The sequence below is a fragment of the Tyto alba genome, unplaced genomic scaffold (genome assembly GCF_018691265.1).
Source record: "Tyto alba isolate M040663 unplaced genomic scaffold, T.alba_DEE_v4.0 Super-Scaffold_29, whole genome shotgun sequence".
In the NCBI taxonomy this organism is placed as follows: domain Eukaryota; kingdom Metazoa; phylum Chordata; class Aves; order Strigiformes; family Tytonidae; genus Tyto; species Tyto alba.
The window spans coordinates 11,616,777-11,641,129 of record NW_024881303.1 but is presented as its reverse complement, the minus strand read 5'-3'; the positions used below and the strand labels follow the sequence as shown (position 1 = coordinate 11,641,129).

Here is a 24,353-nt window from a genome sequence, read left to right as displayed (position 1 = left end):
GGGTTTTTGGTTGGTTGGTTTGTTTTTCACTCCAGTTTGTTCCTCGGTGAGAGTCACAGCTTTGTGTTTGTAAGGTCACAAACTCAAAAGAATGTACAGAGAATTCATGTCCTCACCTGGAAAATAATAACCAAGAGCTGCAGCAAAATGTTTACCTGGTGAGAAGAGGTACACATGGTTAAAATGAGTATCTTTAAGATAGTCTTTGCAATGAATGCATTGATTTTGTTAAGCATATGTGCAGCCCAAATCTACATATTCATCCAAAGCTCTTTCTAATTTGAATGTCATATTTAATTTCTTCAAGCTTAATTATGTTATGCTTTTCAAAAAAAAAAAATTATTCTTTACCTAGAAATGCACAGTGTCTAGCATGGAAGTGCTAAGTATTCGAAGTCAATGCCAAATATTAGAACCAGCAGACAGAAGCGTATTAAGAAATTAAATCAGTTTTTAAGCTTTTTTCCTCACTCTCATCTGTCATAGAAGGAGGAAAGTTTTGATTAACATCTGACTGTGTCACAGAAGCAAATTGCAAGACATTACTCAATGATCATGTTACCAAAGGACCAGAGGATTTAGCAGAAAATGCAGATTCTCAGTAGGTTACTGACAGAATAAGAAAGCCAGAGCAAAAAGTGCAGCTCATGGGCATGGGTGGCTGTGAAGAGGCTCTCAGTTTATCCTTATGATGCAGGCAGAGAAGTTTAATCTTTCATTCTTCAGACTTAAGAAGAATGCAGCTAGTCTTTGTCCCTTGGTCTGTCATGGCCTGGGCCTTGCTTAGTGCTCCATGCTTTGTACCTGTTTCCAGCTTTTGGTTTGTGGAGTTTTTTTTGTTTGGCTGTTTTTTTGTTGGGTTTTTTGTTTTTGTTTTTGTTTTTTTCCTCCTCATATAATGAACCTGAACAAACTTTATATTACTAACTGAAAATATGTGAGATAGTTGTAGGACCCTCCTGTGGGCTATGCTTTCAACTAAGTAAATATTGGTATATTGTGGTATAAAGCTTTAATAAGCTGTTGGGTTTTTTGTCACCCAGATACCTGGGGAAGAGAAGAAACGGTGTTTCCAAGAATGGGCAGAAGGGAAGTGAGGAGGAAGAGGAGAAATGGACATGCACTTGGAAAGAGGTTAATGGGCTATCTGCCAAAAAAGAAAATACAACTCCCTTGGGAGGTGAATCAAGGCCCCTGAGACATGGAAGCTGTCACCATTAACATGCCATTTCTGCCTGTTGGTGGCTGGTGAGGTGGCAGCACCGCCTGTGCTGCTGGGTGGGGGTATGGTGTTTGGGTGAGAACATGGGTGTCTGGCCTCGCTGCACAAGGGTGAGCTGGAAGGAAGGTTTGAACAGTGACAGGACAGCTAGGAAGAATCAAAGCTGCTTTGAAGAAAATATGCATAAAAGCAAGCAACTCTGGGCAATGTTGAGCAGGAGACAAACTGTATTAAGTCCCCGCGTCTTAAATTTTAATCTTGTTTGATGTTGGGTTATTTTCACATCTTTTCATACAGGTTTGGTCACAGGGTTGCACTTGCTGTCGTGGGACTGTTGCCTTTGAAGCAGGGAAATTGCTGTATAGTTGCAGCTACTTTTCCTTGCATCCGCCTGCTTTTCTTTGAATAATTAGTCTTCCAAACATAACGCTCATGATGCACTCACTAGTTTTCAGGTTTCAAAGTTATTTGCAGTGTTGCTGGGCTTTGCTGGATTAAAACCATTTAAGTTAATAAACTGGAGAATCATAGCGGTGAATCACACTCATTATCTTTCCACTCTCGTCATATTCCTGCATGTTTGGGAAAGCTCTGTCAATTTAGACATGATACAAAACATTACACGATATGCTTTTTACAAGCAGCTCTTCTTAACAAGATGTAACATACAATCTCTGAGTAATGTAATTGAACATCTTAAGAGTTAAAATAAGCATAATTGTCTTTTTCTAGATTCAGGATATTCCATCATATTTTAATGCCTGTGAGTTGTGGATTAAAGAATCTAATTATTCACTAATGAGCAGTAATGGTACATATAAACTAAGGGTCACTATCCTATTACAGGCACCTGATGGTTCACTGATAAGCATTTGGTCATTAGATTGACCATAAAATATAGTCAATAATTGAGGTTACTCATAGAGCAGACACCTTATCAGCTCTAGGCATGGTGGGACAGCTTGTCAGTACTCTGTGTACTGATTGTGCTGTGACTGAGCATATGATTAGGGTATTGAAGCAGTCTGTATCTAATGAAACTGCAGGAAAGGCATAGCAATATTAGCACAACCACTAAATGACTAATGTGTTTTTGTTCCAAGCCTCAGACACTTCAATTAGTTTCAATAAACTCTGATCTAGTGCAGCGGGAGAATTCAGATATTTTGTGTACAAGCTTTCATTACACTAGTCAAAATTTGTAACGTTTCGGGGGCAGATGAAATCTGTGTGGCTTTGAATGAAAAATGATGGAAATAATAAAGGCTGTCATTACCATTTTTACTTCATTTTTTTCAGTTTCATTTTTGCATTTTTTAGGTTTAGAGTACTTTGTGAGACAGCGCCTAGTGCCTTATTTAAAAGATGAAGCTGACAGCAGCAAATTAGATGTCTCCATATTCTGCTTTAAGGTCCATTCATGCAGTTCATGTAGGCTTGTGCATATAGATCTAAACTTAGAACGTGTTCCTTAGCATTTTGTACCATATGGAACATTAGTCAAATAGTGTAGTTCTTGAAGGCTTTTGTGGAGATATTGATTTTACTGTGCTTCAAACTGTTGCCAAGAAAATAACCTCAGAACCTATTCTTTTATGATTTCTTTTTTCCATGAGGATGCCTTAACTTTCATAAATTATTTAATATGGTGAAGGATGCAAAATGCCTTTTGTCTTTCTGAACTGCTGTTCAGGCTTCTGTAATGCGACCTTGGAAAGTAACCATAGAAACATGTTAAAAGCATCAACTGAAAATCAGTAGTTTGGTTTGACAGTGATGCAAATTCTGTGAAAGAAGATTATGATGTATTAGGAACTCTTGAGGCATATATTACTGCTAACCTGTTAAACCTGATTATTCCATGACTATCAGTACTTTCAGAATTTAATGCAGGGGAAAAAAGCACAAAAAAATGAAACCTACTTTTTTTTTTTTTAAGTTGCCATGTTTAAGATGTTTCTAGCTAAATCTCTTCAGCCTATCATTCTCTCTCCTGTTAAAAGCAAGAATTACGTTTCTGCTAAGCTCCTAATATAGTTCACCACTTCTCTCTATTTAATAGCTGTAAACTTTTGCCCTGTACCCTGCTGGGATGCACTGGTATCCTGGCTTTGTGCAGAGCTGGCACAATTTAAATCTCTTTGACAGACAAATTGGATAACTGGGTTATGAATAAGTAGTAGTTCACCAAAAGGTGAAGAAAGTGTGTGACTCATTGGATCCTGAGTTAGACCTTTTTGTGCTGACCTGTGGTAGTTAAGCTAGTATGTGAGGTTGAAACACAAGTGCTTGCTATAGTTACAAGTAACTGTAGTAAATTCTTGGTGAATGATGGGTCAAGAGAAGAAGCAGAGTCACTTGTTAAAGCTTCCTCATTAAGCATAGCCCATGCCCAAGAAACCCTGTGTTGAAGTGATGGGGGAAAATGAAATTTTAATTAATCACCTAGGAGAGTGGGGTACCAGCTCTTCCCAGGTAAGACTGCCTGGCTGGCAGATGTATCCAAACCCCATGCATTGTTTGCCCCTACTTTGCAGTGTCATAGCAGCATCACAGGAGCTGTGGGGCTCTTCAGGGATGTGAATGCTTGCTGGCATTAAGAGAGCTCAACAGCTGGTCAGTACATAACCCTTCTTCATTGAATGCCCCGCCATGCCCCACTTTCTCTTGCTACCGTTTGGTCACTGTTGGAAGCTGGTCAGGAAGTGTGGCTGAGAAATCTGTGGCTTGGGGGAGAGCTACAGATGTGCAGATGAAGTGGAGCACCCAGTTGCTTCAGGCAGAGCCGTATATATAATTAGCCTTTTCCCCTGAATGAATCCCTCTTCTGAATGTAGCGGGCTGGAGCAGCCTGGTCCCTGCAGTGTCCTCCCCACGGCATCGTGCTGGAGAGGGGGTTGCCCTCCTGGCCCCCTTTTCCTCTCTGAGTGGGGCCGTGGAAAGCAAGAAATGGAGACAGTGGGTGCCACCACAGGGCTTGCCTCGTCTTGCCGGTGCCATGCCGTGGCTGCTGGAATGTGGTTGCTAGCTGTCCCCGGAGAGTAAATATGACCTGTGCGTAGCACAGCACTATGCAGGGACGGGAGATGGGGCAGGGTGTGCAGCATTGTGCAGTATCTTGTATCATCTTAGGGCAGCTTAGGCTTTCCTAGTTGCTGTGGCAGCATAATACTGCCTATAATTAAGGACAAACAAAACAGTGTATGCTTTAGGTATAGTCCATTTCATGTTAGCCCACAAGGAGGATAAATTAGAAGATAAGCCTGAATTTAGTAGGCTTTGTTCTTGGAAACAGAAATGACTCTTAGGATGGCATGTTTAAGAGCAGAACATCATTATTGGTATCATTGCTATTATTGCATTGTACATTTACACAGTGCTTTATCAGCATATGGTAAGCCAGGCTCCCTGCTAGGAAGAGCTCATCCGTGATGACTGTGAGACGGACGGGGCAAACAGAGATGAGACACAGAGCTGTAGTTCAGCGAAGGGAGGAGGTAAAGAAATTGGAGTAGCTGAGAGGAGAGGGAAGGTAGAGTTTTGGACACTGGCACTGCTGAGAACACTGCTGAAAGCAAGAAAAATGTCCCAAAGGCCAATAGATCTGTGATCAGGATGTGGCTATTTAATTAGAGGGGGAGTCACTGAACGATCAGCCAAGGTGGAGAGCCCATGGTGAAGATTTGAGAGAGCCTCAAGGGGAATTGGCTGAGAAAGAGAGGGTGATGGTGGCCAGATGAAGCAGCATTGGACATGTAGGAGTTACTGCCTTGGAAGATGAAGCTCCCCTGTATAGAGGGTTAGGGACCATGGTTTGAATTTAGGAGAGATCATGCAAGGCATCAGTGTCAGGGAGATGTTAGGATGGAAAAGCCTCACCTGGATAGCACAGACCACAGGGGTTGTATGGGAACAGCTTGAGCTGTGCTGGACGTGGCAAAAGGAAGAAAGGAGGGAGCCTGGTGCCAACCATATTAGCAGAAAATATGAAAAGGAGACAGTGAAAGAGGGGAAATAATGGATCTAGCGACGAGGGGACCTCATGGGGAGGTTGGGGTTTTGGAGAGGATGTTCTAGGTCTTTACTCCAGCTTCATAGCAAAAGAAGAATTAGGACACAACAAAACATTTGCATCTTGCTGACCAGATGCCTTAAAGATCTTTATCATGTGAGGCTGGCCCTGGGGAGGGCTGACTTTTGTCAGCCCTGAGTGGCTTGATGGATGATAATACAGGAGGTTCTGGAGCACCAGAGACAGCCTCACTCCTGGAGATGTGGCAAATTTTTGAGCTGTTCTAGGTGGTTCAGAGCAGGTGGTTGCAGCGGTTGGGTCTTGGATTATCTCTGTATTCTGAAATGCTCATGATGCTGAAGAGGAAGAACAAAGCAGAATAATTTAAAGCATAAGTGCTCACAGATATGTCAGAGGAGAGAATCTCTGTGCCTTCGTAGCCACCCAAGTTTGGATTTATTTGTGGGGGTAAATGGTGGTCAATGGAAGTGATTTTAAGCTAGGGAAAAATCTGAAGTATTTATGGATGATCTTGACTGGAGTTGTGCAGATATTCCTTCTTACTTTGTCTTCTCTCTGATCGTCTGCTTTCCTGAACTTAATATTTTCTCCCTTAATTTCAGGATTTTTCATATGATCCTTTCTATATTTTCTCATTCATCCATAGCTGATCAAATCTGATTATTCTGTTTTCCTGCATATATGGAATCTCACTGTTGTCTAGCTACCAGAGTCTATTTTTCCCTTTGGCTTCTTCCCTTCTTTCTGCCCTTCCTAGCTTGTCAAGAGGAGCACTTCTCCTGCCTCCCCCCACCCCAGCCCTCCCAGTCTGCCTGCTTTTTTGGTTCCTGGACTCCTGAACATCAGTGCTTGCTCTGACTCCGTTATTTGGGGCTCCTCAGCTTGGCGGCAGTGGCAGCTGTGCTGGTGGTTTTGCTGCAGTGGGAACGGAGCATTCCATAGGTAAAACGATAACGGTGACTTTCCTGTGGGGATGTAATTTGACAGTTTGCACCTGTTTTGCAACTTCACTAGTGACTTTCAGACCCTTCCAGTAATGTATTTAACTATTTTAATACTTCGTTAAGACAGACAGACTTATCAGGCAAAATAGTAAAATCAGACTGATAGTTAATTGTATATTTAGTTCTCATGGCTGACTTGCAGTCCTTCTAACACTCAGTTTACAGTGTGCAGGATGTGGTTTACAGGGCAGATGGACTTTCAAGTGACACTGTCTCTGTTCTGAGCTAAACTGCTTTGCTTGCTTGTGCTCATGGCAAAATAAGACATCCCACATTATCATTTATAACAAAAATGAAATGTCAAGCCAAAACAACGCATCAGTGCTACAGGTGCAGTGCTTGATCAACTGCAGGATTACTCTGAAAGTACTTTTAAATTCTCCATGAAATAACAGTGAATTTTGGCTTTCTAAAACTTCCCTCATTCTTCCTGCTGGAGGATGGAAGATCTTTCTTTTGGCAGGACATTTCAAAGAGCTTAGCCAGTACCTCCCTCAGCATCAGTTGGTGTTGCTTTGCTGGTCATCACAGAGTGATGCTCTTGGCGTTGCTTTCTGCTTTGTTGGGCTTTTCATGTTCTCAGTGCTGGAGCTCACTTATTAAGAAGCACTGCCCTATGGAGTTTTTACTGGGAGGAAATGACTCAGTGGAAGTTAATCAGCATAAAATGAATCTAATCTAAACGTTATTAGTGAAGCTTGTTGGAGTCCAGGGCAAGCTTCAGAATATTATTTGATAATGTGTCTTGAGCAGGTCTTCAGAAGTTGCTTATTTCTGCTGAAATTTGAAGTTAACATCTTTGGGTCAGAAATAGTCAAATCTCTCCATCTGCAGTGGTGGAAGAACATGCATCTCACATTCTTCTGCTAAGTGCTATTTTAAATGGTACTGCAATTTCAGCCTATTATGCCTCTGAGAAATATAACTTCAGAACTCATGTCAGTTAAATAAATCACAGGACTGCTGGGTTTTAAAAAGCCCCTGTGTCCCTCCTCTGTTTAAAAGTACTCATTGTGTGGGCACGCGGCTTCTGTACTTGAGCAATTTCCACTGCATCATTTAATGCTGTCAGTGACCATTTAACTCGCTAACAGTAGGAATAAGTAAATGCCCCCCTGAGAAGTTATTTGCTTGGCAGTATAGGTGTCAAGCTTTTGACTAAGCATCTGAAATAAAACCCAGCTGAAGCAGAAATGGATCCTCTGTGGATTTTCTAGATGTGCACTAAAGTGTGGAACTGAGGGAGCTGGAGGTGATGAGAAAAGTATGTCTGTTGGGGATGGTGTGTCTGGGGCAAAGGAAGGTAACCTGAAGTCCTACCCCAAAGCTTTTATGGTAAAGAAGGCTTTACAGTCACAGACGCTAACTTGTATTCAGACTGCTCTATGTGATCAGGAATATGAAAATACTCAATTTCTCCCTCATTCAGTCCCTCTCTTTCCTGGCTGGTACTTGTCTGAATCTAATGCTTCAGGTGAACCCTTATTAGTCATGTTCTGTATTTTATCTATCATCCTTTCCACTTGCAAACGTACCTGTGTCATTCCTGGAGCAGCCTGAATGAGCAGAATGCTTTTGCTTTTCATACCAGATTGTTTTTGATGAATAGCATGGAGAGTAATATCTTTCCTAACAAAAATAATTTAGTGCCTGGTAAGTCATTTTGATACTGGCTTTTTTCTGTATACTAGGAGCTGATATTACAGGATAAAATTTTAAGTGATATCTTTAAGATATTGTAATAACAAAGGGCTAGTTAGAACCATTGTTTCTGTTTCATTACTTTGTACCTTTAAAAATGTCTTTATTACTTTTTCTTGATAGAATACAAATGAGACTAGAATTTTATTTTGCTCAAACTGACTGTTTCATGAGTCTATATCTCACTGACAAATAAGTCCAACTTTTTTGCCTACAAAGTGTGCTTAGATTGATGTGGTTCTGCCTATTTTAGCTTAGTTATTTTATGAAACAGAGTGAGGAAATATTGCTGGCTTTCAGGTAGCTATATTTTCAATTCGTAGCTAGCTATGCAGTGTGCAGCCCATGAACTGACATATTTCTATATTAGGTGTTGACAGTCTTGCTTACATAAAGATTAACCTACACAGGTTTTCAGCAGTTTGTCATATGGTACAATTGTAAACAGCGAGTATGGAAGTACAGCAATATATTCATCTACTCTTGCTTTGTTTAGCATCATTAGTGAACAGAGCTGGAAATGGTATGTGACAGACTGCGGTGACTAGCTCTTATTCTGGTGTATATATATAAAAAAAGGCAGTTCCTGAACCCTGGTCCTGGCTGCTGAAGCAATGTTCTTTGGCCAGAAAAGTGTCTTAAGCTGAAGGGAATGTGGAGCTGTTGTCACTCATGACAATTTTGTGGCAGCAACTTCAGAAACTGCTGGTTTGGGAGAGTGGAAAAAACAGTCAGCACTCATGAAGATCTGGCCTTTGGTGTTTCTTAAACCTGGGGAAAAATTATGGAGAAAAGCTGTGAAAATCCTTCTTGGATTCCTGTATGCAAATCGCTTAAATACTTGAAGATGGGCTTGGTTGGTTGCTTCTGTTTAAATAATAATCTATAGCAAGAAGAGGGATCAGCTCTTGGGTCTGTACAGCATGAGCAAGCTGTTCTGGTGTCAGGGGTACCCTGCAGGTTTGCTTTACCTTGTCATCTTCCAGAGGTCTTTTTGAGTTTATCCCAAAGTGACTTTGCTTGGTCTTTCTCTATGGTGCCTGAATTCAGGTGAGCCTCGATTATTGCTCACTGATGCATGAAGCCTTGATTACAGCCCTTGATTCCATATTTTATGAAGATGTGAATACAGTAGGGGGAGAGAAACAAGGATGGTCAGAAATCAAGGAAACTTGACATGTGAAGAAAGGTTGGAAGGATCAGGACTTTTTAATTTGTAAAAGAGAAGACTGGGGTGTAGTAATGGTCTTCATACAGGTAATAGCTGCTGCAGGAGAAGAAAATAAACTCCTCTGCATGTCTGCTGGGGAGGTGGACGGAAAATAAGGAACATGAATTCCATCAAGGTCAGATTTATGAGACACACAAGGTGCGAATTTTCTAACAGTAAGACTAGTTAAAAACTGGAATTGATTGCCTCGGGAGGCAGTGGACTTGCTTTCACTGTAAATTTCTAAGAACAAGTTGGACAAATATATATTGGAATGAATTAGGTAATGTTCATCCTACCTTGGAGCATTGGGAAAGTGTAGATAACCTCTTAAAATCCCTTTTGGACCATCTTCTCTGATTAGCTGTAAGCAGGTGATGTTCCTAATATGTCAACATAGCTGATTTGTATTTCTGCTTTGCTGATTTTAATAAGAGATAGTAAGAGAAAATTAAGAGGTCACTCAAAGTGAAAGGCTGAAATTCAAGCTTGAATTGCAAGATTACGCCATGTGCAAGAGGCAATGCATGAACTTAATCTCATATTGGAGAAGCTTTCTTTCATAATGTTGGCTTGGTAGTATTCCCAAAATATTACATGTCGTTTGACATTTTGGAATGTTTCAGAATAATGTTTTTCTACTGAAACTTTATTACCATCACCTGTTATAAAAATGTCATTGTTTGAGGCTGTGTATTGTGATCCAGCGGAAGTAATTATTTATTGAGGAAGTTGAACCACTGAAATAAGGAACATTAATTGTTTGTTCTTCCTGGCAATGCTTCTCAATGGCATTGCTGGGACAACTAAGCAAACAAATGTTTGGTGCTGTACTTCTGTAATGGTACTAATCTGAGGAAAGCCTTTATATCCTCCTGAAGCTATATATGCATCACAGGAACCTATTAAGCTTGTTCTTGAGGGAAGAACAGACCATAACCTCAAAATTTAACATATACTTTATAAATGACTCCTTGGACAAAATTTAATGTAGAAATACAGATGGTGCCTGTCCTTCCCAAACCTTCATGACAGATTTAGGTATTGCCAGTTTTCTCTTTAAAAATGTGTCTTTCAGAACTAGATTTTTATCTTTCAAATCAACTGCTGTTAGTGGAAATGGATACCTTGTTTATTTTTAAGTTTGCTTGGGGTTTTGGGTAGCAACTGCACTGTTTCATTGTGCTACCATTCTAATTTTAGAACCACAAATCAAACAGCAATAATAAAAGTAATAATGCCAACCAAGTTTATTCTCTGAGCTGCGGAAGGCTTGGGACAGGGTGCTGGAGGGTGTATTGTAGGACATCCGTCTATTTGTTGTCTGTATTGACGAGTAATTAAGGAAACAATAACTGGAACTGCAGATACAATGAGAGAATGTGACTTTCCCACTGCTTCCTTTGCAGCTAGTTTGCAGTGGGAAAGGCTTGGGATATTGGTTATGTGGCAGAGCAGTGATGCCTGGTTGGGCTGGGAACTGGTAAGTTCAGAGAAGTGTTGCTTTAGAGTAGACTGATTCCCAGTGTAAACCAGCATCCAGAATTTTGTGAGATTTGCAGAAGGTTCAGAATCAGGATAAAAATTTCTCTTCTCATGTCTGACCAGGTCAAACCAAAACTCAAACCAAAAAGAAGTGTACTCTTGAGTAAACTCCAAAGTTCAGGATATTTGAGACTTGGGCTGTACACTTCTTTGGCCTTGAGCCTTTCAGCAAAGCCCTTTCAAGCATTCTCACAATGTGAATAATGACTGATCTCTGAAAGATAAGGCTAGCTAATAACAGTAAAACTGTTAATATGTAATGAGTCATTCTGAAGTGAATGTGCAGGAGTTTTCTTTTATTATTTTTGTCAGTGAAGCTTAATAATGGGAAGCAGGACTCCCAGTTCTATTTCTGACTTGTGGTGGTTTGTTTGTAAACCCACTGTGTAAGAGTAAACCTTTTGTATCTGTCTCAGTTGACCCATTTCTAGTATGTGTCCCAGAGTATATTTCACATCACTCTTCATTCTGAAGACTAATAAACTCCACAAAGTGGTAAGCAAAAATTTTATAATTTTGCATAGTTATAAAACTTTCAAATCTAGTCTTCTTTTTTATGGAGAAATTATGTCCAGACGAAACACTGTTAGTTAGGGATTTAAATTTTACTGTTTGCTTTCAGTTAGTCTGAGCTAGATGCAGCTTGCTGTACATGAGAATGTCTGAAAAGTCATGTTAACTACATAGGCAGAATTTAAAAAAAAAAAACTTGAATGGTTCTTTTAATATTCAGGCTTTGCAGCTCCTGTTTTTGCACAGTTTTACTCCCTAGATGTTTAGCATTATGTAATTGATCTGACCATGGTTTTCCTCACTGGTCTCATCCATGCATGGCAGAAAACCTAGTAATCTGTAAATTGTGTGGAGAAAAGAGCAGATCAGAGACTGTCCCTTGTCATTTGGTATTTGAGTGCCCCTACATGTGCCATATATTAGTTTTATTTTCTACCGTGACACCTAGCTATGAGAAAAGAACTCTCCAGAGCATCTTAAAAGACATCTTCTATTAAAGATGGAAAGAGTTAAGCAAAATGCAGACAATAGATCTCACAGCTGGAGGTAAAAATAATATACCAGGGTGTTTCGCATGCTTTAATTGGAAGAGAGGCATAAAAGTGTGGAGCTTAGTTCCTCTTGCAAGAATGTTTTGTAGCAAAGTGCTTGGTGGAGGTTGAATGGGGAAAGTGAAGGTAGGTGGAAATCTGTGTCAAAGCTGTGACAAAATGCGTGGAAAATGCCCAGAAAAACAAATTACTGTAACGCTTAAGTTTTACATAGGATTCCCTACAGGTCATAATTTTCCCTGTGAGGAAACAGAAGTTTATATTGGAGAAGGTCAGACAGCCCACTGTGGTGCTGAAGATGGATGTGAGGGCCTCCTGTGCAAGATTAAATTTGAGAGAAAGCAGCAAATCAGAAAATAGACATGGCATCCAATTAAGCTCGTACAGAAAGTGATCCGGTATAAGCCCCGTTTCTGTCTTCCTGGTGCTAGGCAAAAAGGGCCCAGTTTGAAAGCTTTGCTTTCCCTGTCTTCATGGGACCAATTGCCACTGAGAAAAGGAATGCTGGAGAAGAAAAGAACTGGATTCTTAGGTGTAAATTCAGTAATGGGTTGTTGGATAAAGACTGCAGAAAATCCAGCACTTTGGAGTTTCTCAGAAATGTCTCCCTGTAAATATATACTCTCATGAATTTTACTGAAGTAAGGAGTTTTGTGAAGTTGGATTTTGTTTAATTTAGTCGGGCCCATGTCCAAACCAGCTTGGCCTATATATTGGCCTAATGACTAGTGGACTGGGATGATACCAATTATATTGTTCCCGCTGCAAGAAGCATAAGGATTGATGAGTACTTGTGTGGTGTTCTTTGCCTGGACCAGTCCAGGAGCCCAAGTAAAGCGTGAAGGCTGCTGCCCAGCTGTCTTTTGTAGTGGTTAAAGAACTGACTGTGCTTTTTATAGGAGCTGAGGATGACAATTACTTGAATTCATATTCAGAGTCTACAGTTTGATAGTGATGTTTTGTTTTGCCTAAATTGCCCTATTCTTCCCATTAGATCCTTGTCCTTTTTAGAAGAAAAACCAAAACAACAAACAAAATCAAACCCAACAAGCTGTTTGATACTGCTGATACAGGATGTCTGTGATGTTCCAGCTCCAGAAACAACCTCATTTAAATGTTGGGCAAAGTAATTCTTGCATTCAAACAGGGAGAGGTTGTAATTAAGCTTTGTGCACTGCTACCTGAGAAGAGATGCTTTTTAAATGTGAACCATATACATCATTATTAGTGCAGCTGGCCTGTTGCCCCTCAAAGCACTGATTATTTTCTCTAACAGCTACTCCAGTTCCTCTGCTTTTTTTGTTTCCTGTTATCTCACAGGACATCAGCAATCCCTTTGCCAAATTTCTTAGTTAAATTGTGGCACTCCAGACTCATAGGAAGAGAATTTATCTGCACTCAAGCAGTTAATTGCTTCAGCTAGCATATGGCATTGTCCTTTGAACAGTGGAGATTCAGAAAGTGTATGAATACCGTTGGAAGTGAATCTCTTTGAAAGTTGTTCTGTCTTGGTGAGGAAGTTAAGACAACTAGTAATGGATTTTGTATTTTAGATATGCTTTTTGAAATGGTCCAAACCTGTGTTATTGAGGTATTTTGAGAGATGCTATACTTTAAAAGGGCTGGATTTTCTGTTTATATGTTTATATACTTTGCTTAGCTTGGCCTCTTTGGGTTCATTTACTCATTGAGTGTTAGTGCTTAGTTAGGTGCTTCAGTACGCAATTCCTGAGTAAATTTGTCCATTGTATCTCATTCTCTTTCACATATGTTTCCCAGAGGAGTTTCGTCAGCCAGATCTATTGAAGGAATAATTATTTCATCAGGATTTAAAGTATATCTTGATTGAACTTTGAAGACAATCTCTTGAGGAGTTTTTATCATTTCAACAAGGGAGCCTAGCATGTAAACAAGGAAATAAATGTTATCTTTCATATTAATCAACAAGATGATTAAATAATAACCACAATTTTTAATTGGTACTTGGAGATAGAGGGTAATGACTGTCTTGAGTTCCACAATGGGAGTACCAACAGGTAGAGACTCTTTTCTGCACAATAAAACTGCATATCATTTATGAAGCATTATGATTTTAATGTGCAGCTGCAAGCATAGAGAAGTTGTGCAACTGTTTGCCTGGTGTCCTATTTCAGGCATATGTTTTCTTACTGAATGAGGTATTAGCAAGGGGATTTGAGATTTAGGCAGTTAAATCAGTTCTCATTGCCACCAAACCGCTGAGGTTCTGTATAAACGCATGCTTGCAGTGTTTTGCTTCACTGTGGGATGCAGTTCCTGCTGGTTCCAGGATGCAGAAGAGTCAAAAGCTGCTTCTTTCCTCAGAGCCAAAAGTCCAACTTGTCCCTCACAAGACAGTGGCTTCTGGCTCCCTCTGAGTTTGGAACTAGAGCCTTATTTTTTAATCACACGAGTCTTTGTCTTCCTAAATACTGCAGTGTTTGTAGAGGGAGAAGGAAGCATGTAGGGGGTCTGTATCTCTAGAAGCTGATGAAGTAAAAAGGTCCAGGAGTTTAACACACAAGTTGGGGAATACAGAGCATAGGACTGGGAATTTTTGGAGATCTGTATTGAAAGTCCTGGCCCTCATACTGGCTAGCTGTCTAATCTTGACCCAAGTGAGTAAATTTGCTCCTTGGACACAACCAGTTCTTTGTACTGTAGCTCAATTGAAGTCAATAGCACTGCTGGAAGAAACTGTGCAGCCCTCCTGCTCTCAGTGTTCATTTTTGCTTCTAGCCTACCATAAATATAAGCAAAGGAAGAGTTTCTTTCTCTGATCAGCTAAGTTGACTCAACCTGAGGCTGCCTGATGACTAGACTCATGGCAAAGTTTTAGGGGTCTAGATTTACCTTGAATTCAAAACACTGCCTTAGTTTCTCCATGTGTCTGTTTATAATACTTCACAGATGCTAATGCCAATTTGATCTCACTGAAAAGTACTTGCAGATCTGGGGCTGAATGCCACAATGAAAATATAAAGTAGGCATTCAATAAAGAGACCTTTTGTTGTCACATATTTATAAACTAATTTGTCCAAACTGACAAGCCTTTATATTGCAAGCATGGACCCAAATAGTGATTTGTCCCCAGAAGACCTGTTGGTGTCAGTAACATGGTCTCAAGTTACCCACAGACACTGTCAGTGTAACACTTTGCATTTTTGCTGGCTTAACAGTCATTCAAAGTAATATTAAAAGATAGCGTGTTGGATGCTTTTACAATATGTTTCTGAAGGGAATATGTTCTGAAGGTGGGCTATCTATTGACAGTCTCAGGGTCAGATCACACACATCATATTCGGCTGTCAGAGCTCTCCTTGGCTTTGACTGACCTGAGATTTCACCCTCACTGCCACCCCCAGTTGCCCAGCGTGTGCTCACTAACACATGTATTTCTTCTGCTTAACTCTGCAGGGTGATTTTTTTTCCCATGTGGGTTTTGATGTAGAGTCGAGTTTCTGTTTCTGTTTCTTGCTATACTGTTTGGTGTTGCTGATGGGGAATAGCAGAAAAACTGATTATGTTCCTATTCTTGTTCACAAGGAAGAATGTTACAATTTTAATTGTATGTTTTAATTTTTCCTTCTTCTTCATCTTTTACGTTTTGAAATTCTGCATTTCAAAAGCAGGATCATTATCATTCAGAACATTAAAGCATGTCTTTTTAATAGCTTTTCCTTTTAATGCGGAATAATGGAATTGAGGAGAAAAAACAATCTGACTTGAAGGAAATTCTCTGTTATCTAAGGATTTTCAGTGTAGCCAACAAGAGAGGATCTTGAGTGCAGCTGACTTGGAGTGTTATCTTCTGCCTTGAGTAACTTGTAGGGTACAAAGAACCACTTTCATAATGTTATCACCAGTAAAGTCCATCTGGTCCTGCCAGTGACAAGGGTATTATTTCAGCTTTTTATTACGTCAGTGAGATTTTAGCATTTTAGGATTCAGCTGTCAAGCTGTTGGGGGAAAGAGGGGAAAGTTAGATTATAACTGAAACTCTGTTGGGGGAGAAATTAGATGAATATTTTGCCAGTAATTTTTCTACCCATATTTCCTTTTATTAGTCTCCTGATGGTTTGTCCTTATAAAATCAGATTAGAATGCAATGACTTGATTTGTTAAGCAGGCAGTGATGACAATGAACATCTGTTTGTCTGGTCCAGATTCCCATTAACACCTAGTAACATTGTCCTTTCTTGCTATTACTTTTATACAGAGCAGCACAGAAGCTTAACCTGTCTTCGAAGAGAAAGAAATACCATCCGCCCCTGCCACACACACACGACTTCTCTATTTATGCTACTAATTTTAGTGGCATCCTGCAGCTCTGTCCTCCCCCAGCACCACCATGCCTTCTGAGAGCTGTGTCCAAAATCAAGGACAACCCTGGCATTGGAAAGGTAACTTTGGATTTCAATTTTTAAAAATAGTTTTCTAGATGAATTTTAACAGAGCTGGAAGCTTTCAGCCTAAAAGAGGGTTGGATAGGCTCAATGGAAGGGTCTTGTGGTAGAGAGAGAGCCACATCCATTTGAATGTGCCTGAGAGCTGTTTTCTCCTGTTGACTTGGGAAAGAGTTGGTGAGCTCAGAGCAGATACAGTGCTAGAGTGTTGGCTCCCTTGAAGCCAACACTTAACATCACTGACAACAACATTGGCAAAAGGTTCTTTTGTCCCTCGCTCTATTAAAGTAAGAGGTGAACTTTCCTTTGACATCATCAGTCCAAAACCAGTGGACATACAGGCTTCACCTTTGGCAGAAGTAGTCTCTGCACTGCCAGTAAGGCTCAGCTGCTGGTGCTGGTGCTGTCTGCTGGGGTTAAGGAGATACATTGAGGGGGCTTTGTTTACCTCTGCTTCACACGTCATTGTAAATCAGGAGTGTGGAAATGAAGTAGCAGGAGGGAAGTAGACGTCTCTCCAGCTTAGGAAATACAGCACCTCTCAAATTGTAAAATTTGTGCTAATTTTATTTAAAATTAATTAAAATACAACCCAATTATTTAGAGCTTTACTCATATTTATAATTGCTTAATCATCCACACAGCAGAGTCTGAATAGTTATTTACATAAGTTACAAGAGATCGGTGTTTGAAGATAGAATTGAAGTATGTAATGTGCACAGGAGAGCTAAAATATGCACCTTGAGTAACCATACAAATCAGCATTAACATAAAGAAATTGTCAGCCTAAATACCGTAGCTGACACTGTTGCTCACAGAGAATACTTTGTATTTCTTAAGTCAGTGAGTTTGTGCTCAATGGAAAACAAGGGAGTAATTGGGGCTATTTCAAGCATGTGGAAACTCACAGATGAAACTGTGGTTTCTTCTGGTTTTCAAGTGTGTTAGAAAAGAGAATGTAGTATTAGATGGTGGAATACAGCAAAGCTGGCACAGTAATTTAGAGACTCCCAGGTGGATGAGGGTTTGCTAAGGGAACACCCTTTCTATGTGTGTGTTTTACTAGAGTCCATATGTTGTGCCTGCCTAGTCTCCGTGAGGCTTAGCACGTGGCCGTGGCACTAGGAATAACAGGGAAGTGGCATTTCTGAGGCTTTTTGCCTTAGGAAGACCTTTAAAGCATGCTTGTATCTCCTTGTGCCTTTGCACGTCATGGAACTTGTGTGCCTGCAGCTGTGTGTAGCCAACAGACTTCAGCCTTTTTTCTAAGCTATTAGGGGGGCTGGTGGAGCTTGCTAGCATGCCTTGTGCCTTGTGAAAAGCTCTGGTTTATCTGGTGTCCTCAAACAGATCAACAAAGCCTGAGAAAGATCAAGTGCATGATCCCAGATGGCAGGAGAGTATATGCCTTGGGTCGTGTGGTCTACCTACTTTCTTCATTAGTGAGCAGAGCAGAGGGCTTTCGAAGGGAAGTGTTCTAGCAGAATGGCAAGGGGCATGGCAGGACCTTGAGCAGCTGTGCTGCTCGGCTGTGTGAGCTTCTCCTCCAACATGGGCTATATATGTAGCGTGCTGGCAATGTGGGTGGTATTTCTCTCCTGCCTGGCACACTACACCAAGAATTTCCAGACTTTATTGGTCAACAATCTGCTGTTGACCCTCAAATGTCTCTGTTGTTCGACGCTCAGCTGAAAACTTTATTGAAGATACTGTTTGTTTGGGTCCAGGGTTCCAGTTGTGTCCTTACCATGTACTTGTTGACCACAGTTTGGAAGAATCCCGTGCTATGCTGGAGAGGCTAAGAGCAGTCTGCTTATTGAATCAGCCCTTTAATTCTCAAGTTAAGATCTAGACCATCCAAATGGTGATGGGATGTGGTAGTTACTAGTTTTAATGCTCCTCAAAAAATAAAGTAGCTAGACATCTTCTCTGATCCACAGTTTAAAATATGCAATACCTATTAAATGTCTCTCTTAACACATTCTTCTTTTGCAAGTTTATAAATTGCAGTGTTTGCCCATAAAAAAAAATCTCCAGCAATATAGCTTTTTGTAGAAATTGAGTCAGCACAAATGAAATCTTACGTATCCCAATTCTTATAATTTTCAGTCAAAGGAAAAGCGTCAGTCCTATATAGCTGTTCTTTTAGTACTAAACACTCATAGTTTCACCTTCTCTGAGCAATGTCAAGTCGCTTTTGATAACATTTAGCCCACTGTGCAGTAACATTCTCCATTATAATTTCCTCTTCACCAGGTTCTGCTGATTGAGATTTAGTCAGCTAGTATCTCATTATGAGAATGATGGGAATGAAGTAATTACCTTTCTTCCTCACTGCTTTAAGTATCATGGCAATTGAGAGAACAATCAGCAAACACAGGCAAATGTGCTGTGGTCCTCTGTTAACTTAGTCCCTCCTCTTTTAACAGCTTTTTACTTTGCATCCCTCCTGGTTATCTTTTTCCTTGGCTTTTTCTTGCAACCTGTCCAATAATAAGTAGGAGATACACAGAGAGGACAGAATCAGTGATGGATTCTGGAGTCACATTTTCCTACTGTGGCATCTGTGTCTGTGGCTGGTGGTCTCCTTGGTTTGTGTGATCATTCCCATGTCAGTGGTGTCCCTCACCCTATTATTACTGTGTGGTTACAGTGGGTTAAACAGCTGGTGGGGCAGCCTTTTCCTTCATCACCTCCCAGCTTGCTGCTGTCTTGTCTTTCGTGGTCAGTTATGATGTGGAGGGCTGGTTCCTTGCTGGTTTCTGCTGCACATATAAGAGTGTAGCAGTGCTGATGGGCTAATTCCCACCTAACTTCACCTTACGAAACTGAGAATGACCCATTGAGGACCAGTCCTTATTCTCTTCAAGGAGATGATTTCTCTGAGCACAGATAGCTTGAAAAGTTTTAATTCCCTTCTTGTCAAATGATTTCTTTCAGAGCAGGACAGGATTCCATAGAGAAACTCACTCTTACTGTGAAGGGGCTGGAGAGATAAAATTTAAGGAGAAGAGTATAAGTTGTGTGAGAATGAAAAATATAGTAACAAACTGGAAACCCAGGAAGTGTCTAAGATACTTCAGTGGGAGCAATGTGGCCCCATTTATGAAAAGCTGAAGAGGCGAATGATATGTCAACTGTGTGGAAATACCATTTATTCTAAGTGAGTAAAGCCTGAATACTGCAATGACTAATTATTATCTGTAATGGCACACTCTAGGTAGTCCCATTTCTTTTGTAAGTCTGCTGGAAGCTTAGAGCAAAGTACATGTTGAAACATTTACAATGACCAACATGATTGGCTTTCTGTATTTCTGCTGCAACAGTAGTTCTTAACATTTTTGCCCCCACTGATGCTCAAGGTTGTCTTTTAGTAGGTATTCAATGCATTGTAAGAGACACAGGAACAGAATATGGAAAATGTGATGTCACTTGGTGGCCAAAAGTGAAAAAAGGGCTCCAGAGGGAATTTACATGTATAGTGTAAGGCTGACTTTCAGAATGGGCAACTGGGCAAAGTGGTTGAAACAATAATAAAGATAAAAATTAGCAGACAGGGATTAATGTGACATAGTAGGGATCAGGTGATGGACCTTTTAAAAGTGGAGCACATACGTTAGTGTTCTGTAGAAGAGTCAGTGAGCATTTGAATAGGGTTGGTCTGGTTGATAGAGAGTATTTGGATTTTGAAAAAGCTTTTGACAAATGCCCCGACCTAGGTTTCTTAAAAAACCCCTAAGCTGTCATGTATTTAGTGGCTTAATAACTAGTAGAAAACAAGAGGGCAGATTTCAAGTTAGCAGTGGTGTCTTATGGAGGTCTGTGATGTTTGGCGTCTTCCTAAATAGTTTGGATGAGTTGGTGAAGCTGCATATTCAGAAAAGCCAAAGCTGAAACTGACTGTGAAGACCTGGAAAAAAATGCCATGACACTGAAGTTACTGGGTGGATAAAGAGGCAGATGAACTTCGATATTGATTAACACAAGATAATGTGCACAAGAAAAGGAGCTCTAACAGTGCATGCACAAACAGTAAGCTGTAGTGAAATCAGGCATGACCGTAACCCATTTTACCAGCCATCGTGGAAGCTACAGCATTAGGTTTGTTATCTTGAGTCTGAGCTTCTAAAGAAATACTTATTTGACTGTTCAGGAGGCAAGAAGATTAAGCATCTTAGAGTATGTGATATAAGTACATGTTCCTCTTCAGGCTCATAATGCTTAAATAACAGTCACTCATTGATGTTTTTTTTCTTCACTGTCCTTCTTCCTTGAGGTAATATCCTTAAAAAAGTTTAATAGAGGATGGTAATAACTGAAGACATGTAAAGATTTCCGCTCCTCCCCCATGTATTTATCTCTAAATTATCTTAGAAGGGAGCTATTGCTGTGGTTGAGCGAGGAAAGGGCTGGATTCTAAGACCCCAGTATGCAGAAGCAGCAGCAGTGTGGGTTTTGCTGCTGGTACAGACCTGGACCCCAGTAAGCCTAAAGATTTGGAAAAAAGACCTCACCAAACAAATTAACATCAGTACCTGGAATTTTACCTTCCTTACTTGACAGGCATTTTCAAAGCTGCCTTAACATGACTGTTGGCTTATCCCACCAGAGAAACTCCCTTTGACCAAAGCACTGATTCTGTGGAGTTTGGGGTTTGGTTTTTTTTTTTTTTTTTTTTTTTTAATAAAATTTAGAACTGTAAGTCTGTCTGGGACCAGTGTTTCATGTAATTGACAATAATCAAACTCTCATGCACAAAGGAAAATCCCACTACCAATGCAAACTGGATACTGAAAGGAATTTTGCTCGCTATTGATAAATGTTATGTAGCAAATTTCATACCTTTCTCTTGAATGTGCCAAAAACATCAGAGTCCAAATCATTTAGCTGAATCCTACTTAAAAGGCAATGATCCAGTACAGTATGATTCTTGTAACTGAATCATTTTTGTGGTCTCCCTGGGTGTTATTAAATTTAATGTCAGAATAGTAGGAAAGACGTCTGAAAGCCATTTAATATTGTCACTGGAAAGAAGTTAGATTATGCTCAATTTCTGACATTAATGTGCTACTTAAGATAATTTATCATATTGTGGTATTAAAAAAGACATTCTTTTTACAGTGGCTGCTGTGTAGCATTCTAATTTGCTATTTTTCTTTAGCATGGTAGGAAGCCTTTTTCATGCAAAATGTTTTTTTTCTGGTGTTCTATTCAGCTCATTCTTTATAATACTGCATCACTTACAACAGCAGCTTTAAGTGCTTGTCTCTTCCACGGATCCTGTCAATTTTTTATGTTAGAATGACAGAATCCTCCTATGTGAGACAATTGAAGTGGAGCATTTAAAGAGAACCTGAATTGTCAGACATGTTTCTTGGACAGGTATATACATACTGGTCTCCATTTATGTGTTTTAGGCATTTACTTTCATTTATGCTTTACCAAGCCATAGCTAAGGTACTGCTAATATGATTTACTGATCATGCAGGGTTTTCTTAAGTGTGCTGTATGTCCCATTCACTGTTTCTTATGGTGGTTTGATGACAGATAACAAATAGGTGCTTAATTGTGTCATCTTTATTGCTGCTTGTTTCCTAATGACTGGAGTGTTATTTCTGATATAAATCACATATCATACTAAGTACTCTTCTATCAGTGCGTGTAGTTCTGTATCGTTCAAGGTATATACATCCCTGCTGGAATGCCTTGAACTACTTAAACAAAAATGTGGAAAAACTAGATAAAAAAACCGTAAATTCTTCTACTTTGTTTTCACCTTTAAAAATTAAATAGTTTTCTTTATGTCTTCTGGGAGTAGAGATTCAATTCTTCTTTAATAGAGTACGATACAGAAGTGGATTTTTAAATTTTTTTTTTTTTTTTTTTAGGTTCTCTCAGGGGAGCTAGATGGCCTATGCTAGCATGGCAATTTTGCATATCAATTTGCCATCCATTGGTGGTGGCAGTATATGAAAGGCTTATAGGAACTACCCACAGTAAACCAATTTAGCGAGGGTTATATATCTGTCAGTTACAATTAAATCCATGGAAAATATTGGCTCTGAACTAGGACTTATGTAATTTGATTTACACTGTAGCTGAAAAATAAGTGATTTCATTGGAAAAATAGTCTTTATTCAACTGAATGTGAATTCTTTGTAATTTCTTGCTGAGAAATCTTAATTCAGACTGGTGGATGTCTAAACATAGTTACTTAATTAACCTGCTGTTATGCACCATTTTGTGAACATTGTACAGAATTAACTTCCTGGCTGCATGATGCCTGTCAAGGATGTGTGTTTCCAGGGAATATTTAGTGTCCGTTCAAATTTGATATAATGACATTTATTGCTAAAGACCAAATTGCTTGTTCATTTAGGGATTATGATACTGCTGTAACACAGAATATGACCAGCATTTTTTAGAATGGATTCCAGTGTAGTGCCAGTACTTTCCCAAAATAGAGACAGATAAAGTCAGAGTTTATTTTAGTAAAAAAGGCTTGAGCACATGTATTTTAAAATTTTACATGCTTTTTAATTAATTCCTTCTATTTTTTTCCTTCTCATTCTGTCTAATTTGAAACTTGACAACTATATAAGCATCAAATGCTAACAAAGCATCACTATAAACATATGAACACTGCACATCCACTCATTTCAAAGGAAATACCATATGTTAGAGTTATGCCTGTGTTAACATACTTGGCTGGGTCAAGGTCTTAATTTCTTCAGCATTCAAAATGCCATGGAGTATAGTCATTACTTTGTGAATTCATGGAGTCTTCTCTGTCTACATGTCTGCCCCAAATTAAATCGTGTAGAGTATTTGGCACCCTTCACTCCACTGAAAGATGAATGGCCAACTTGCTGAGATATACATATATATATACACACTACTTTTTTGTATTGATTGTCTAAAGCAGGTAGCAGAGGTCCATGATAGTCTTAGAAACAGAATTCAAATATCTGGTTCTTTAAGTGTGAGACCAGTCCTTTCCCTTTCTCTGGTCTCAGAGTTGATAGCCCTTCCATCTCTTTTGATTAAGGGGTAATAATCAATGTGAACCTGACTGTTTCAGTCTCCTGGCTGTTTCTGTCAAAAATTGTGTAGGATTGTGACATTCTCTCTGTTATCACTAGCTCTTTTCTCTACAAATTCAGCCTTGGATGTGATTTCTTCTGGGACGATGCATGCCTCACTGGTCTTGGAGGAGTTTTGTGTTCATTGACGCGTGGCTTTGCCGTAGCTCCATTCAATTCAGCATATCCAAAATATATGGGCTATATTAGACAAAACTGCTAGCTTGCCTTTGGCCATCAGTCTCACATTCATGTCTTGCTGTCAGAGTTGCTTTGAAATTTGTCTTTCATGGCTTTTTGGTTTGTCTTACTTTTTCAAAACCTTCTTTCTGCCACCGACATATGCTTGATGTTCTGCACAATCTTGACCAGTCCTGAATCTAGCCCATTATTTTGGTTGCTGTGGCTCCACTGTCCTGTCCTCCTCAGCTCCAGCTTGTTCAGTATGCAGGGGGAGGTCTGGAAATCACAAGTCTGCACAAAGGGGGCACTTGGGGGCCAGCACTACTGGAGGAGGTCACAGCATGGGAACAGCAGCTGCCACGTGGTAATGGGGAAGAAAGTCTCTCCTTGTGATCCTTAGGTGTGGGACAGGGTAGACAATAGCAGTGGAGGAGGAAGGGCTGGTACCAGCAAGGATATACGTCCCTCAGTTTCTGAGATTTTCTGAGTGTTTAGGTCAGAATTGTTAAATATGCATCTAGATTTGACTTTCATAAGGGTCAAAGATCTTGAGTTCTAGAGCTTTGGCTCAGGGCTCCAACAAAGTACTGGTATTTGAGTGTATTATATAGATCTGTGTTTCTCTAGTAGTCTCATCAGATGTTTCTAAAACTGTATGGAGTTTTGCCCCAGAGTTCTCCACATGTCCCCTGTGTGGAGGGCAATGACTTCCCCCCTTACCCCCTCCGTTTTGTTCAGAAATATGCCCTTTGCCAGTTTGTTTCCCTTAAAATTCTTTATGTGTGCATAAAACTGTGGTATGAGTTTTGTTTTTGTGCTTCAACTTCCATCCACTGGGTTTGCCCTTACATAGCTGGAGCAAATGAGTTCTAGCTTGCAGATGTT

At 39.9% G+C, this 24,353-nt stretch overlaps 1 protein-coding gene across 13 annotated transcripts in view; it reads left to right on the top strand.

Annotated features, from left to right (window-relative positions):
* KIF26A (kinesin family member 26A) overlaps nt 1-24,353 on the top strand; it is a 121,886-nt gene that overhangs the window by 75,862 nt on the left and 21,671 nt on the right. For all 13 annotated transcript variants that reach the window (XM_042799118.1, XM_042799113.1, XM_042799117.1 and 10 more), the window contains one exon: nt 16,017-16,200. In XM_042799118.1, coding sequence (XP_042655052.1) covers nt 16,017-16,200 — 184 coding nt within the window. The remainder of the gene's footprint in view (nt 1-16,016; nt 16,201-24,353) is intronic.